Here is a 15,423-nt window from a genome sequence, read left to right on the forward strand (position 1 = left end):
TTACAGATTAGTTTTCTCATCCATAAACAGAGGTTTTAGTATATGGCTGCCATTCTTTTTACAGTTCTCAGATTTGGTGAGGAGTTCTAGTTTGAACATACTGTGAGTCAACAGCATGACTTTCACATAGAAAACGTTTATTAACAATTCAAACTACAGAAGTAGAAAATGGGTGAGAGATTCCTGAAGTGAAATTTGTTTGACATTTGTTTTTAAAAAATCTTAAGGTAAAAAAAAAAAGAATTTTAAGGTTTGTAGTTTTAAAAGGGATTAAACTACACAAAAAGGTTAAATGCCGCACTATTCTCTTGGCTGCAAGCTACAAATCTATTTCCAAAGTTAAATAATCATGTTAGAGATATTTCTGCCTACCTAGGTTACTTGACAGATGGCAATTCTTGCTTTAGACAACATAAAGGAAAATTACGGCTGGAACATTATTCAGTGATGTCCACAAGCTATACCGTACATGACAGTTGCTTTTTAGCTTGACATTTAACATTTTTCCATACAGTTTTTATCCTTTGGAAAAATCTAAAATCTATATACTATTGCACTGGGTAAGTACTCAGAATCTATGCCATCTTCATCTAAGTGTTGTAGGAAAAATGGGGAAGAGGTTCTATGGAACAAGAATGGCAGAATGCTAATAATTATTTGAACAGGATAATAGGTACATGGAGGTTCGTTATGCTAGTCTCTCCTTTATGTATTTGAAATATTCCATATAAAAACCTTTTTAAAGTTATAGGTACTAGACATTTTACTATTCCCATCAATTATTTACATAATATTGGCCCAGCATATAGATTCTTTAATTATAATTATTGATTAAAATCCTACATTTCAAAAGAGGGGGTTTTAGGAAACAATGATTTCTCCAAAGGTTCAGGTGTTTTCACAGCTTCAGGAGTTCTTAAAAATAAAGGAATTTCAGGAGTTCGTGGAAAATTCTCAGTCCTTTCTTCTACTTCATCACTATTATCTTCTATTGGCTTCCCAAAACGTTCTGCGCATATAACCTACAAATTCAAAATAACAGAAAACTATAAAAATGAATGCTATTAACAAACTCAAATATATATAAAAGTGTATGAGGTAGAAAACACCATATTAATCTATTATGTTACCATTTCATAGACAAAAGAACTAAAATATTAATTGATGAAAGTGGTATCAAAATATAACTGCAAAATACGGAAAAATAACTATTTTTAATTTTCTAATTTTTCTTTTCTTCCCTGATCCACCTCCCCTACCTCTACCTGAAAAAGGAAAAGATAACCAGAACATACTGAAACTGATGAAGAAAAATGGTTAGGAATGACTTTTTAAAATTTCCACATCATGTGGAGAAACAGAAACCCTCTTGCACTGTTGGTGGGAATGCAAATTGGTGCAGCCGCTCTGGAAAGCAGTGTGGAGGTTCCTCAGAAAATTAAAAGTAGACCTACCCTATGACCCAGCAATAGCACTGCTAGGAATTTATCCAAGGGATACAGGAGTACTGATGCATAGGGGCACTTGTACCCCAATGTTTATAGCAGCACTCTCAACAATAGCCAAATTATGGAAAGAGCCTAAATGTCCATCAACTGATGAATGGATAAAGAAATTGTGGTTTATATACACAATGGAATACTACGTGGCAATGAGAAAAAATGAAATATGGCCTTTTGTAGCAACGTGGATGGAACTGGAGAGTGTGATGCTAAGTGAAATAAGCCATACAGAGAAAGACAGATACCATATGGTTTCACTCTTATGTGGATCCTGAGAAACGTAACAGAAACCCATGGGGGAGGGGAAGGAAAAAAAAAAAAAAAAAAAAAGAGGTTAGAGTGGGAGAGAGCCAAAGCATAAGAGACTGTTAAAAACTGAGAACAAACTGAGGGTTGATGGGGGGTGGGAGGGAGGGGAGGGTGGGTGATGGGTATTGAGGAGGGCACCTTTTGGGATGAGCACTGGGTGTTGTATGGAAACCAATTTGACAGTGAATTTCATATATTAAAAAATAAAAAAATAAAAAATAAATAAAAAAATTTAAAAAAAATAAAAAAATAAAAAATAAATAAAATTTCCACATCATGCTCTGACTCAAGAATTGTATATGATAGCTCTTTAAAAGGAAAAAGTAATTTAATTCTAAGCAATCTTACTCTCATCAGTTATGTTCTTTATACTTTTTTGCCCTTATAAATTCATTATACTATTTTCTCTGCAAAGGTTGAGAAATTCAACAGAAATTGACTTTTGTAAGGTAGGAATATGATTTCTCAAATGTTTGCTATACCAAATATCATTTCAGAAACAATTTGGGTCCCTCTACCAAAAAAATTAAAATGTGCTTTTTATCTGTGTTTCTTGAGCAGTATTCTACTATGTCATTTGCCTTGTTTTAACCCTTAGTACTTAGTAAAGTCAGTATACATTGCCTACATCTATCATTAAAGTTGTCCACTATTAAAATATATTTTGAAGAGATTTTTGTGATAAGCACTGGTTTTGATTAGCAAATCATTCAATTCTACCAAACAAAATTGTCTTCCTCAGTTGTAATTTAGTTGCAGTGTCAGTGTATATATATATATATATATATATAATTCTAAGCATATATATATATAATATATACATATATATATATATATAGTCATGTATTAATGTATTAATGACAACTCTTTTTTGTATATTTTCATGTCATGTAAACTTTTTGTGGCTTCATTTTTTTAATCTAAAGCTCTTCTAAGGGATAGAAGCTTTAACACCACAGCAACTCAATTACTAACCAAATAACATCTAGACCTCACATAAATAATCTTCATTAAACATAATCAGAAATTAAAGTGGAAACAATACTTTAAATTGGAATATTTTGCTTAGAATTTAGAAACCAAACATTAGACTTACTTGTGAAGTACATTTTAATTCTCTCAATGGTCTTACCGTCCCTTTATCTTCACACTCAGCATCTATTTGTTATGGGAGAAAAAACTGGGTTTTTTTACAATTGCAAATAAAACATACAAATAAGAAATTTAACTGTTTTTGACCCACAAAAATAGCAATTTCATATAGTTCTACCTAACACATAGAAATAGGAGAATAAAACCCACATGAACAGTTTAACAAAGAAAATTATAGAGAATACTCACGTCACCACCACCAGGTAAAGAAATAGATCATGCATACTCCAAAAGGCCCCATATTCCTCATAGCCTCCTCCTCACAGATAATCACTCTCCTGCCTTGTGTGATAATTATTTCCTGGATTTGTTTTATATAGTTTTATCACCTGAGTAATATAGTCTATTTTTCCTGTTTTAAAAAGTTATATGATGAAATGGTACGTGTTGTCTTGTTTTTGTTCCAGCATATGCTTGTGAAATTCATCTGTATTGCTTCTTATAGACATAACTTGCTTACTTGTATTGATGTAAAGGATTTCATTGTATAAGCACGACACAATATATCTACCTATTCTACTAACAAATGGGCATTCAGGGTGTTTCTACTTCAAGACTATTACAAACACCGATGACACATACATTCTTTTGTATATATATACTTGTATGTATGTACTTGTATTTCTCTAAGTATATATGCAGGAGTGGAATTATAAGGTATAGGGTATTTATATCTTCCATTTTACCAAATTTTAAATTTTTCCAAAGTTTAGTTTCCAAACTATTTATCAATATTTTTGTGGCACCTAGACATCCCAAGTTACCTTAGGAGCCCACTCAGTTTCTAGTTATAATTTAGATATGGTCTCAATACTCATTTATAAATGAGTTTCTCCCAAATAGTTATGAGTTCTTATCGTCCTATATTCTCATCAACACTTAGTATTACCAGACTTTCTGAATTTGCTAATCTGTTGGATGTGTAGTATCTCACTGTGGTTTTATTTTTCAGTTTCCTAATTTGCTAAGCATCTTTTCATATGTTTATTTGAGACAAAAGTTTCTCTATTTGAAGTGCCTATTTGCGTATTTCGCACCTATTTCTAATTGGGTTGTCTGTCTTTTTCTTCTTGGTTTGTAGAACTTCTTTACACATTTTTGGAAACCAGTCCTTTGACAGTTTTATGTATTGCAAATATATTCTCTTGTCTTCTTTTTATAACATCTTTTGATGAATGGAAACTCTTAAGTTTAATACAGCCAAATTTATCAATCTTTGTTTTATTATTGGACTTTTTAATTATTTAAGAAATTCTTTCCTACCTCTAATATGTTTTTCTATTTGACCATCTGAAAGCTTTATAGTTTTGCCTTTTGCATTTAACAGTCACAACCATGATTTTCACCACAGATTAATTTCCTCAAAAGACAGGCTGGGAGACTGCTGAAAAGAATCTTTTTTTTCCCTAAGATAACTATGTGCCTTTTCGGGTATGAAGCCTTACCATATATGCTCAATGGTAGCTAGGAATATGACAGATATGTGCATTTCCCCACATATCTGTATTAGGGGTGCATTGTTCCTAGAGATCAACTATTCCTCCCTGTCTAATGTTCTGTCAGCTTGGTATATATACAGGATTATAAACAGGTGGAACAAATTATATGTGAAGATAAGATAGGATTCTTTCATCCAGAAGAAAGCAGGAAGAAAATCCATCTGCATGGAATCAGCATATTATGTTGGCTGAACCCTATTTTGAGAGTGGGAGAAACAGATTCACATTATGAGACCATTGTGAATGTGCATATATTTACAGAATTTTTCTACTGCAAAAACGAGCCAGTATTTTTAAGCTTTTATTTGAATTCCAGTTAGTTAACATGCAGTGTAATATTAGTTTAAAGTGTATTTAGTGATTCATCACTTACATACAACACCCGGTGCTCATCACAAGTGCATTCTTTAATCCCCACCTATTTAACCCATCCTTCCACCCCCCTCTCTTCTGGTAACTATCAGTTTGTTCTCTACAGTTAAGAGTCTGTTTCTTAGTTTGCCAGTTTGCCTCTTTTTCCCTCTATGATTGTGTGTCCGTTTCTTAAATTCCATATTGGGGTGAAATCATATGGTATTTGTCTTTCTCTGACTTATTTTGCTTAGTAGGATACACTGTAGCTCCATCCACATTATTGAAAATGGCAAGATTTCATTCTTTTTATGGCTGAGTATATCTATACACCACATCTTCTTTATCCATTCATCAGTTGATGGACACAGGCTGGGCTCTTTCCATAATTTACTTATTGTTGCTAATGTTGCTACAAACATTAAGGGGCATGTATCCCTTTCAGTTAGTATTTTTATATTCTTTGGGTAAATATCTAGTAGTGCAATTGCTGGATTGTAGGGTAGTTCTATTTTTAATTTTATGAGGAAATTCCATACTGTTTTCCAGTGGCTGCACCAGTTTGCATTCCCAATAACAGTGCAGGAGGGTTCCCCTTTTTCCACCTCTTTGCCAACATCTGTTGTTTCCTGTGTTGTTAATTTCAGCCATTCTGACAGGTGTGAGGTGATAGCTCATTGTAGTTTTGATTTGTATTTCCCTGATGATGAGTGATGTTGAGTATCTTTTCATGTTAGACATCTGCATGTCTTCTTTGGAAAAGTGTCTATTCATGCCTTCTGCCCATGGATTATTTGCTTTTTGGGTGTTGAGTTTCTTAGTTCTTTATAGATTTTAGATACTAACACTTTATCAGATATGTCATTTGTAAATATCTTCTCCCATTCCATAGGTTGCCTTTTAGTTTTGTTGTTTCCTTCACTGTGCAGAAGCATTTTATTTTGATGAAGTCTTAACAGTTTATTTTTACTTTTGTCTCCCTTGCCTCAAGTGACATTATCTTGAAAGAAGTTGCTATGACTAATGTCAAAGAGGTTACTGCCTGTGTTCTTCTCTCGGATCTTAATGGCTTCCTGTCTCACATTTAGGTCTTTCATCCATTTTGAATTTACTTTTGTGCTGATGATGTGTAAGAAAGTGGTCTAGTTTCATTTTTTTGCATGTTGTGTGCAGTTTTCTCGACACCATTTGTTGAAGAGACTTTTTTCCAAATTGGATATTCTTTCCAGCTTTGCCAAAGATTAGGTGACCATATAATTGTGGGTCCATTTCTGGGCTTTCTATTCTGTCTCATTGATCTATGCGTCTGTTTTTGTGCCAATACCATACTGTCTTGACCACTACAGCTTTGTAATATAACTTAAAATCTGGAATTGTGATACTCTGGCTTTGCTTTTCTTTTTCAAGGTTGCTTTGGCTATTCGGGGTCTTTTGTGGTTCCATACAAATTTTAGGATTGTTTGTTCTAGCTCTGTGAAAAAATGCTGGTGGTATTTTGATGGGGGTTGCACTTTTATGTGTAGATTGCTTTGGGTAATACAGACATTTTAACAATATTTGTTCTTTCAATTCATGAGCATAGAATGTTTTTCCATTTCTTTGTGTCATTGTGTCACCTTTATTTTATTTCATCAGTGTTTTATAGTTTTCAGAGTATAGATCTTTTTACCTCTTTGGTTAGGTTTATTCCTAGGTATCTTACGGTTTTTGGTGCAATTGTAAATGGAACTGATTCCTTGATTTCTCTTTCTGTTGCTTCATTTTTGGTGTACAGGCATGCAACAGATTTCTGCACACTGATTTTGTATCCTACAACTTTACTGAATTTATGTATCAATTCTAGAATTTTTTTTGGTGGAGTCTTTTGGGTTTTCTATATAGAATATCATGTCATCTGCATATAATGAGACTAACTTCTTCCTTGCTGATTTGGATGTCTTTTATTTCTTTTTATTGGCTGACTGCTGTGTCTAGGATTTCCAATAATATGCTAAATAATGGTGGTGAGACTGGACATCCCTGTCTTGTTCCTGATCATAGAAGAAAAGCTCTTAGTTTTCTCCCATTAAGAATAATAATAGCTGTGGGTTTTTTGTATATGGACTTCACTATGTTGAGGTATATTCCCTCTAAACCTACTTTGTTGAGAGTTTTTAAATCAAGAATGGATGTTGTACTTTGTCAAATGCTTTTCTGCATCTACTGAAACAATCATATGATTCTTATCCTTTTTTATTAAAGTGGCATATCACATTGATTGATTTGCAAATATTGAACCACCCTTACATCCCAGGATTAAATCCCACTTGATCGTGGTGAATGATTCTTTTAATGTACTGTTGGATTCGATTTGCTAATATCTTGTTGAGAGTTTTTGCATCCATTTCATCAGGGATATTGGCCTGCAGATCTCTTTTTTAGTGGAGTCTTTGGTTTTGGAATCAGGGTAATGCTGGCCTCATAAAATGAGTTTGAAAGTTTTCCTTCCATTTCTATATTTGGGAATAGTTAAAAGAAGAATAGGTATTAACTCTTTAAATGTTTGGTAAAATTCAGGGCAACTGGGTGGCTCAGTCAGTTAAGCATCCAGCTCTTGATTTCAGCTCAGGTCATGATCTCACAGTGGGATCAAGCCCCGTGTCAGGCTCTGTGCTGATGATGTGCTCACGCGCGCGCGCTCTCTCTCTCTCTCTCTCTCTTCCCCCCCCCCCCTTACCCCTTTCCCCACTCTTGTGTGTGCACTTGCACTCTCTCTCTCTCTCAAAAATAAAATAGACATTAAAAATAAATAAATAAATGTTTGGTAAAATTCTGCCGTGAAGCCATGTGGCCCTATAGTTTAGTCCGTTGATTTTTTTTTTTTACTGATTCAATAGAATGAGCTATTTTTAAAACTTCAAAATAAAAGTCAGTAGCCCACATGCTACAGACAAGAAGAAATGAAAACTTTCATACAGCCTAATGAGTGGAATAATTGTTATCCATATGGGATTACCAAAATATGTATATATGTACACGAGATGAATTATGTTACACATTATATTATACTTTCTTTCTTTCTTTCTTTCTTTCTTTCTCTCTCTCTCTTTCTCTTTCTTTCTTTCTTTCTTTCTTTCTTTCTTTCTTTCTTTCTTTCTTTATGTGATACCCTTGAAAATTTCCAACAGCTAGTTGATTCTAGGATAATAAACTCATATACATACATATATTTATACATACACACACACACATATATATACATATATATATATATATATATATATATATATATATATATATCTTGTGACCTTTCTATGATTTTATTTAAAGAAAATAATCCAAGATAGTAAAAGTTTTATGCAAAAGAATATAGTAGCATTATTCACAATAGCAAGAAAACCCAAACTGGAAACAAAAAAAAATTTTTGAGAGAGAGAGAAGGGAGAGTGCATGCACACAAGTGCGCACAAGGGAAGGGCAGAGGGAGAGGAGGAGAAAAAATCTTCAGCAGACTTCACGTCCAGCACAAAGCCTGATATATGACTCAATCTCACAACCATGAGGTCATGATCTGAGCAGAAACCAACAGTAGGACACTTAACCAACTGAGTCTGAGTCACCCAAATGCCCCCTAAAATACTTAATATTTTGAGAGAGAATGGCTAAATAATTAAAACAATTAAATATAAAAATAATTCAATATTTTGAGAGAAAAGCTAAATAAATAATAGCATATCCTTACAATGGTATATGATACAGTCATTAAAAATAAAATCTATTTAATGGCATTAAAAAATACCCTCAACAGTATATCAAGTGGAAAGAAAAGGATACAAAATGATATACACAAGCATGTTTCAAATTTGGGGAAAAAAATAAAAGAAAAAGACACACACATACATAGGAAAAAAAATAAGACAGAGATATATACCAGTATGAATGGTGTCAGTTATATCTGGGTGATGGTATCTTTGTTTCTTTTGTATTTTTCTCTGTTTTCCAACTCTTTTACAATGAAATGATATGTTTTATATTTAGTGAAAAAGTGTTTTTAAAACTAGGCATGCATGGTCAGTTAACCAGAGATGCAAACAATCCAAATAACGTATTTAAATAGTATAAAAACCAGATATAATGTTATTCCCACTTCTTAGGAAAAATATAAGCAGCAAATACCTGTATCTCCTTTTTCAAACCATTGATTGCAATTTGATTGTTTCTGTGGGGTTAACAATCTAAAATAAAATAAATAAAATTTAGGTATTATTTGCTCAGTTGATAAATTATTTTAGAAATTAAAACGTTTTCCTATTTTTAAATATTTTGTTTTTTAAAGTTTATCTATTTTGAGAGACAGAGAGGAAGGGACAGAAAGAGAGAAAGAGAGAGAATTCCAAGCAGGCTCTGCACTGTTAGTGCAGAGCCACTGCGGGGCTCAATCCCATTACCCCAGGATAATGACCTGAGCCAAGATCAAGAGACAGATGCTTAACCAACTGAGTCACCCAGGCGCCCAGCATTTTCCTATTTTTAAAAGTTACCTGAAATGCATCGTATTTTGTGAATTTTTAATAGCCACGGCATTTGAGCATTTTGAATGTTTACTCACAGTAGAGTCATTAAGTACCTGAACAAAAGAAATGAAGCATTAGAATTGGCTACATAAACAACAAAATTTTTTTTCTTGTCATGGCTACTGAAGGCTCTCCAAGAACATTGTCATCCTCTTCCTCATCATCATTATCAATATGAACAACCACTACAAAGATTAAATGAAACCACTATATACAAAATATTAAGTCAAATACTGGGAAACAAAGGTTAAAACTCTCAAGGAATTTGATATTTTGGACAAGTATGACAACTATGCTTGGTAGCATTTTGACATTTAAGGTAAACTTAAAATTTTTATCCCATATTTATGATTAATCAAGTCAATCTTACCATTTTCTCAACTGATTTCTGTCTATTCTCTGTAACCTCTTAAATTCAACATAAAAAAGCAAAACAGCAGATTAAAGGATTAAAGGCTGAAATTTTATTTTTTATATATGTGTGGAAAAGGTAATATTTCATTTTTAACTTTAAATTTAATATCAATATCTAAGCCACTGCTTTATTTTTGTATTGTCTATTTCAAGTCATTCATTCTCTGTGAGTGACTCATTCTGAAGAGTTTCTGATTTTTATTTGACCCAAAATAAAAATATCTTTAATAGGAAAGTTTATCCCATTTGTTTTTGTTATAACAGCCACTGGTCTTAATTCTGTCATCTTACTGTGCTGTAACAAATACTATGAACCAGTCCTCTGAAGTAATTATACCAAATAACATTCCACTATTGACTTCAGTAGATATTATCAAATGTTGTAGTGTATGCAAATCTGATAGGTGAAACCATATATATCATTGGTTTAATATGCCTTTCCCTTTGCCCCCGAGCTCAAGCACCTTATTATGTCTAGTGACACTTCGTCTTTCTTTTTCTGTAAATTGCTTATCTTTTGCGCATTTAAAAAATTAATTTGTATTAGTATTTCTTTGTATGTTATGCATACCAATCTCCTGTCCATTCTGTCATTCTCTTCAACTTTGTTGGTGTCTTGTCACACATTAAGTTTTTTATTTTAATGTAGTCCATTGACTAGTTTTTCTTATACCACACTGTTGTAATTACCACATTTTGATAATATTTAAAACTGTTCTGGGATGATGAAAATGTTCTGGAATTAAGACAGTGGTGACAGTTACACTACCTTTTGAATACACTAAAAACCACTAAAATGGACACTTTAAAATGGTGAATTTTATGATAAACTTTTAAGCATCTAATAGTATGAGTCTCCCTTATGTTGTTTAAAAAGATCTTATATTTTAAATCTTTATTTGAACTCATTTATTAATATGTTAATGTAGTGAATCATATTGATAGACTTTTCCAATGCTATTATTGCATTCCTTGGGAAAACCATGTTTTAGTCATAATATATTATTCTTTTAATGTTACACTGCCAAATTAGGTTTGCTGATCATTTATTTGGGTTTCTACATGTATGTTCATTCTTGAGACTAATGTACAAATTTTTTTCATTCACTATCTCTGTCCTTGCTCCCTAATAAATTAACTATGTATAATTTGTTGCATAGCTTCCAACTTCTATGCTCTGGAATTGCTTAAATAAAAAGATTGCCCTCAACCGGCAATTTTGCCTCTCAGGGAATATCTAACAATGTCTGGAGGTATTTTAAGTTTATTTATTTATTTTGAGAGAGCGAGAGCAGGGGAGGGGCAGAAAGAGAGAGGGAGAGAGAATCCCAAGCAGGCTCTGCACCATCCATGCAGAGTCCCATGTGGGGCTCAATCTCATGAACCGTGAGGTCACGACCTGAGCAGAGATCAAGAGTCAGAAGCTTAACCAACCAAGCCACGGAGGCGCCCCTGAAGATATTCTTCACTGTCTTTTCTTAGGGATGAGGTGCTATTGGCCTCTAGATCACAAGGTGACCCGACAACAAAGAATTATCTGGCCCAAAATGTCTATAGTGTCATGGTTTAGAAACTCAATTTATTCCTAAAGGTTTGGTAAAATTTACCTGAAAAACTCATTCCCACGTGTTTTGAAAGGTGTGTGTGTGTAGCAGAGGGAGAAGGGAGGCACATAAAGAAGAAAAGAAGAAAACAGAGAACTGCTTACATTTCAGTTTCACCTACATTTCCATTTCTAGTTAATTGATCTATTCATGTTTTTCTTTTTCAGGCTATTTAATAACTTATATTGTCCTATAAAATTGTCCCCCTCACCTACATTTTCAAATTTACTGATATAAAGTCTTACATAGTATTCTATTAAGACTTTGAAAAGATTTCTTCCATATATTCAATGATATGTACTGTTCCCTCTCTATTTTATTAAGTATAATAAAATTTATTTTATTGATATTTAAAAGTTATTAATTTTTGGCTATACTGATTAACCCAACCTTTTAATTTCATTAATTTCTGTTTTTCTCTTTATTAATTCCTACTTTCTTTGCATTAATTATTTTCCTATTTTGAGTTGAACTTTTCATGCTTGGAATTAAACTTTTCCTACTTAAAGTTCAGCTACTTTTAATCTTTATTTTCTTTTTTTTTTTTTTTTTTTTTTTTTTTCAACGTTTTTTATTTATTTTTGGGACAGAGAGAGACAGAGCATGAACGGGGGAGGGGCAGAGAGAGAGGGAGACAAAGAATCGGAAACAGGCTCCAGGCTCCGAGCCATCAGCCCAGAGCCCGACGCGGGGCTCGAACTCACGGACCGCGAGATCGTGACCTGGCTGAAGTCGGACGCTTAACCGACTGCGCCACCCAGGCGCCCCTAATCTTTATTTTCTATATTTGTTTTCAAATATAAATTTCTCTCTGAGAAGCAATTTGGCTATATTCCACAGGTTTTGGTTTATAGTATTCTTTTAAATAGTTTTTAAGTTTTCTTTTTATTTCTTCTATAACCCCCAAATAATTTGAAAGTGTAAATTTCCTTTCCCTCTGCTAAGTACTTTTTTTTGAGAGGAGGGCTATATTTTTGTTTAACTTATATTTTTTATAGGTAGTGGTAAGTGAAGAGAACAACTTTTTAGAATTGATTGAGGTATTCTTTTGGTTCTAGTAAACAGTTAATTTTGGTGAATACTGCAAATATCAGGAAAAGAAAGTATAAAGGGAGCCTGAGAAATGACACTGTAGAAATGGTCCTATCATCCCTGATTAGTGAACCTGAGTCACCTACTTTAGAATTTCACTGCAGGTAAGAGAAAAATGTTTATCTTGTTTAAGATGCTGTTATTTCATTTCATTGGTTTTGTATTGTTAAATGTGTAACAAAACTTAACCCTAAACTCAAGATACTACTTTTTTTGAGAAAGCTATCCTTTTTAAAATTATGAATTAAATACTTTCTTGGAATTCCATTAATTTTTATTTTATTTATTTTGAAAATGTATAATTTGGTTTATCGTGGTTCTTATGACTTGGTGAGTTATTCTTTTTAAAAACATGAAATATATTTTTCCCTATTAATGCTTTTTGTCTTGAACTCTGTTTTTTAATTTTTAAATTTTAGTTAACATACACTCCAATACTGGCTTCAGGAGTAGAATTCAGTGATTCACCACTTACATACAACACCCAGTGCTCATCACAAGTGCCCTCTTTAACATCCATCACCCATCTAGCCCATCCCTCACCCACCTCCCTCCATCAACCTTTAGTTTGTTTTCTATCATTAAGAGTCTTTTGTGGTTTGTTTCCCTATTTTATATGGCATTGTAATAACAATGTTTTTGTCCCATTGTTCTACCTTTACCCTTCATTTGTCAAGTTTTTTCAGCTCTTCTATTTTAAAAGTATGTATATGGCTGTACCACTCTAGAAAACAGTATGGAGTTTCCTTAGCAAGTTAAAAATAGAACCAGCCTACAATCCAACAACTGCACTACTGGGTATTTACCCAAAGGATATAAAAATACCAATTCAAAGGGATACATGCACCCTAATGTTAGAGCAGCATTATCAACAATAGCCAAATTATGGAAAGAGCCCAAAAGTCCATCGACTGATGAATGTATAAAGAAAATGTGATATATATGTATATGTATATTATATACATATGCGTGTATTATATATATATGTATATATGTGTGTGTATTATATACATATATATAATGGAATATTACTCAGCCATCAAAAAGATTGAAATCTTGCCATTTGCAATGATGTGGATGGAGCTAGTGAGTATTATTCTAAACAAAATAAATCAGCCAGAGAAAGACAAATCCCATACGATTTCACTCCTAGGTGGAATTTAAGAAAACAGATGAACATAGGGGCAGGAGAGAGGCAAACAAACCATAAAACAGACTCTTAACTACAGAGAACTAACTGAGGGTTGCTGGAAGGGAGGTGGGCAGGGTATGGGCTAGATGGATGATGGGGATTAAGGAGTGCATTTGTCTGATAAGCACTGGGTGTTGTATGGGAGTGATGAATCACTAAATCCTACACCTGAAACTAATATTACAATGTTAACTATCTGGAATTTAAATAAAACTTGGAAAAAAATAAAAGTATATGTCTGTATTTTGTTTATATATCCCATAGAAGCATCTCTGTCACATTTCTGAATACTGATTTGTTCAGAACTATTTATGGCATCTTATTTTCTATTTATAATGTATTCTAGTTATTTTATCTACTCTTCCATCCCTGCCTTTTGTTGGACTGATTAAGTTGTTCCATCATTTTTCTTCTACTGTTTTAAAACTAGTGCACGTCATTTCTCTTATTTTGGTTACTCTTACATGTTTAACATACACGCATAAATTCGCATTTTCCCAACAATATATAAGTGAATCAGTATTTGTATCTTCTCTCTACTTCCATCCCCCCACCCCCAAGAAAAGAACTTGGGTAAACTTTTGTTTCCCTTATTTATCTTCCTACCTTCATCCCATATTGATCTCATCTGAAATTTTAGTACCAGATTTAAACATTTTTGTAATTAATACATATTTACGATAAGTTTCACTAATTAATTTGGTTACCACTACCCCTCTATCTGTATGTATTAATTACAAATTAATGAAAGGCAATTATATTTTCCATTGAGAATTCCCCCCTGGACTATTTTCAGGAAGAATGGGGGAAGACAGAGATGTGCCACACCAGAAGCTAGCTTTCTGGGTGGTATGCTCCTTATTTTTCTTAAGCATCAAGAACCCCCTAGAAGGGCGACTGGGTGACTAAGTTGGTTAAGTATCTGACTCCTGACTTTGTCTCAGGTCATGATCTCATGGTTTCTGAATTCAAATCTGTGTTGGGCTCCGTGTTGATGGCTCAGAGCCTGCTTGGGATTCTCTCTCTCCCTCTCTCTCTCCACCCCTCCTCTACATGTGCTCTCTCTCAAAATAAACAAATAAACTTAAGAAAAGAAGAACTCCCTAGAGTTACCATTTATCTCTCTAATCAAAGCTCCTATACTTACTGCTTCCACCTACAGACAGTGATCCATTGCTGATGCCTAGCCAAAGGCAGAGTAGATATGAGTTGAACAGGTGTTAACTAATTAACTCCCACTGAAATAACCCAACCAATTACCCTATTCATTGTCCCCAGACCTATACCTTCTATAATAGTGTTCTATGCAAGTCCTGGGTCACAATTTCCCACTTCAATCTAATCCTGTTTTCCTCCTTCAGAAATATCTGGGTTTGACTAGGTACAGGGCTTGGCATTTTTAAATATCTTTTCTATTTTTTAAGAGTAAGTGAGAAGGCTACAGTATATGTTCAGGCTGCCATATTGAAATTCTTTTAAGATTTTTAGACACTGAGGTTGTAGTAATGGCTGATTTAATATATTTATAACACACACACACACACACACACACACACACCCATGTTCTAAATGCAATACATTCATTATCTCATTTAATGCAAGCAAATATTTAATTTATACTATTAAAAAGGAAATACCTACCTGCATGTTGTTTCCTTTCTGCCTAAAGTCAATATTGGCAAGCTTTGACTGTTTCACAGAACTTTCTTCTTTTTTATCTAGGTTATTAAATTGTACAACTTCAAATGAATTTCA

At 33.4% G+C, this 15,423-nt stretch overlaps 1 protein-coding gene across 7 annotated transcripts in view; it reads right to left on the reverse strand.

Annotated features, from left to right (window-relative positions):
• Positions 1 to 15,423, reverse strand: part of CB3H14orf39 (chromosome B3 C14orf39 homolog) — a 52,477-nt gene that overhangs the window by 14,354 nt on the left and 22,700 nt on the right. For all 7 annotated transcript variants that reach the window (XM_078448187.2, XM_078448184.2, XM_078448186.2 and 4 more), the window contains exons 11-15: positions 15,310 to 15,386; positions 9,334 to 9,419; positions 8,969 to 9,027; positions 2,908 to 2,969; positions 844 to 1,022 (exon numbers count right to left, since the gene is read on the reverse strand). In XM_078448187.2, coding sequence (XP_078304313.1) covers positions 844 to 1,022; positions 2,908 to 2,969; positions 8,969 to 9,027; positions 9,334 to 9,419; positions 15,310 to 15,386 — 463 coding nt within the window. The remainder of the gene's footprint in view (positions 1 to 843; positions 1,023 to 2,907; positions 2,970 to 8,968; positions 9,028 to 9,333; positions 9,420 to 15,309; positions 15,387 to 15,423) is intronic.

This window comes from Panthera onca, chromosome B3, assembly GCF_046562875.1.
Source record: "Panthera onca isolate mPanOnc1 chromosome B3, mPanOnc1 haplotype 2, whole genome shotgun sequence".
Taxonomy (NCBI): domain Eukaryota; kingdom Metazoa; phylum Chordata; class Mammalia; order Carnivora; family Felidae; genus Panthera; species Panthera onca.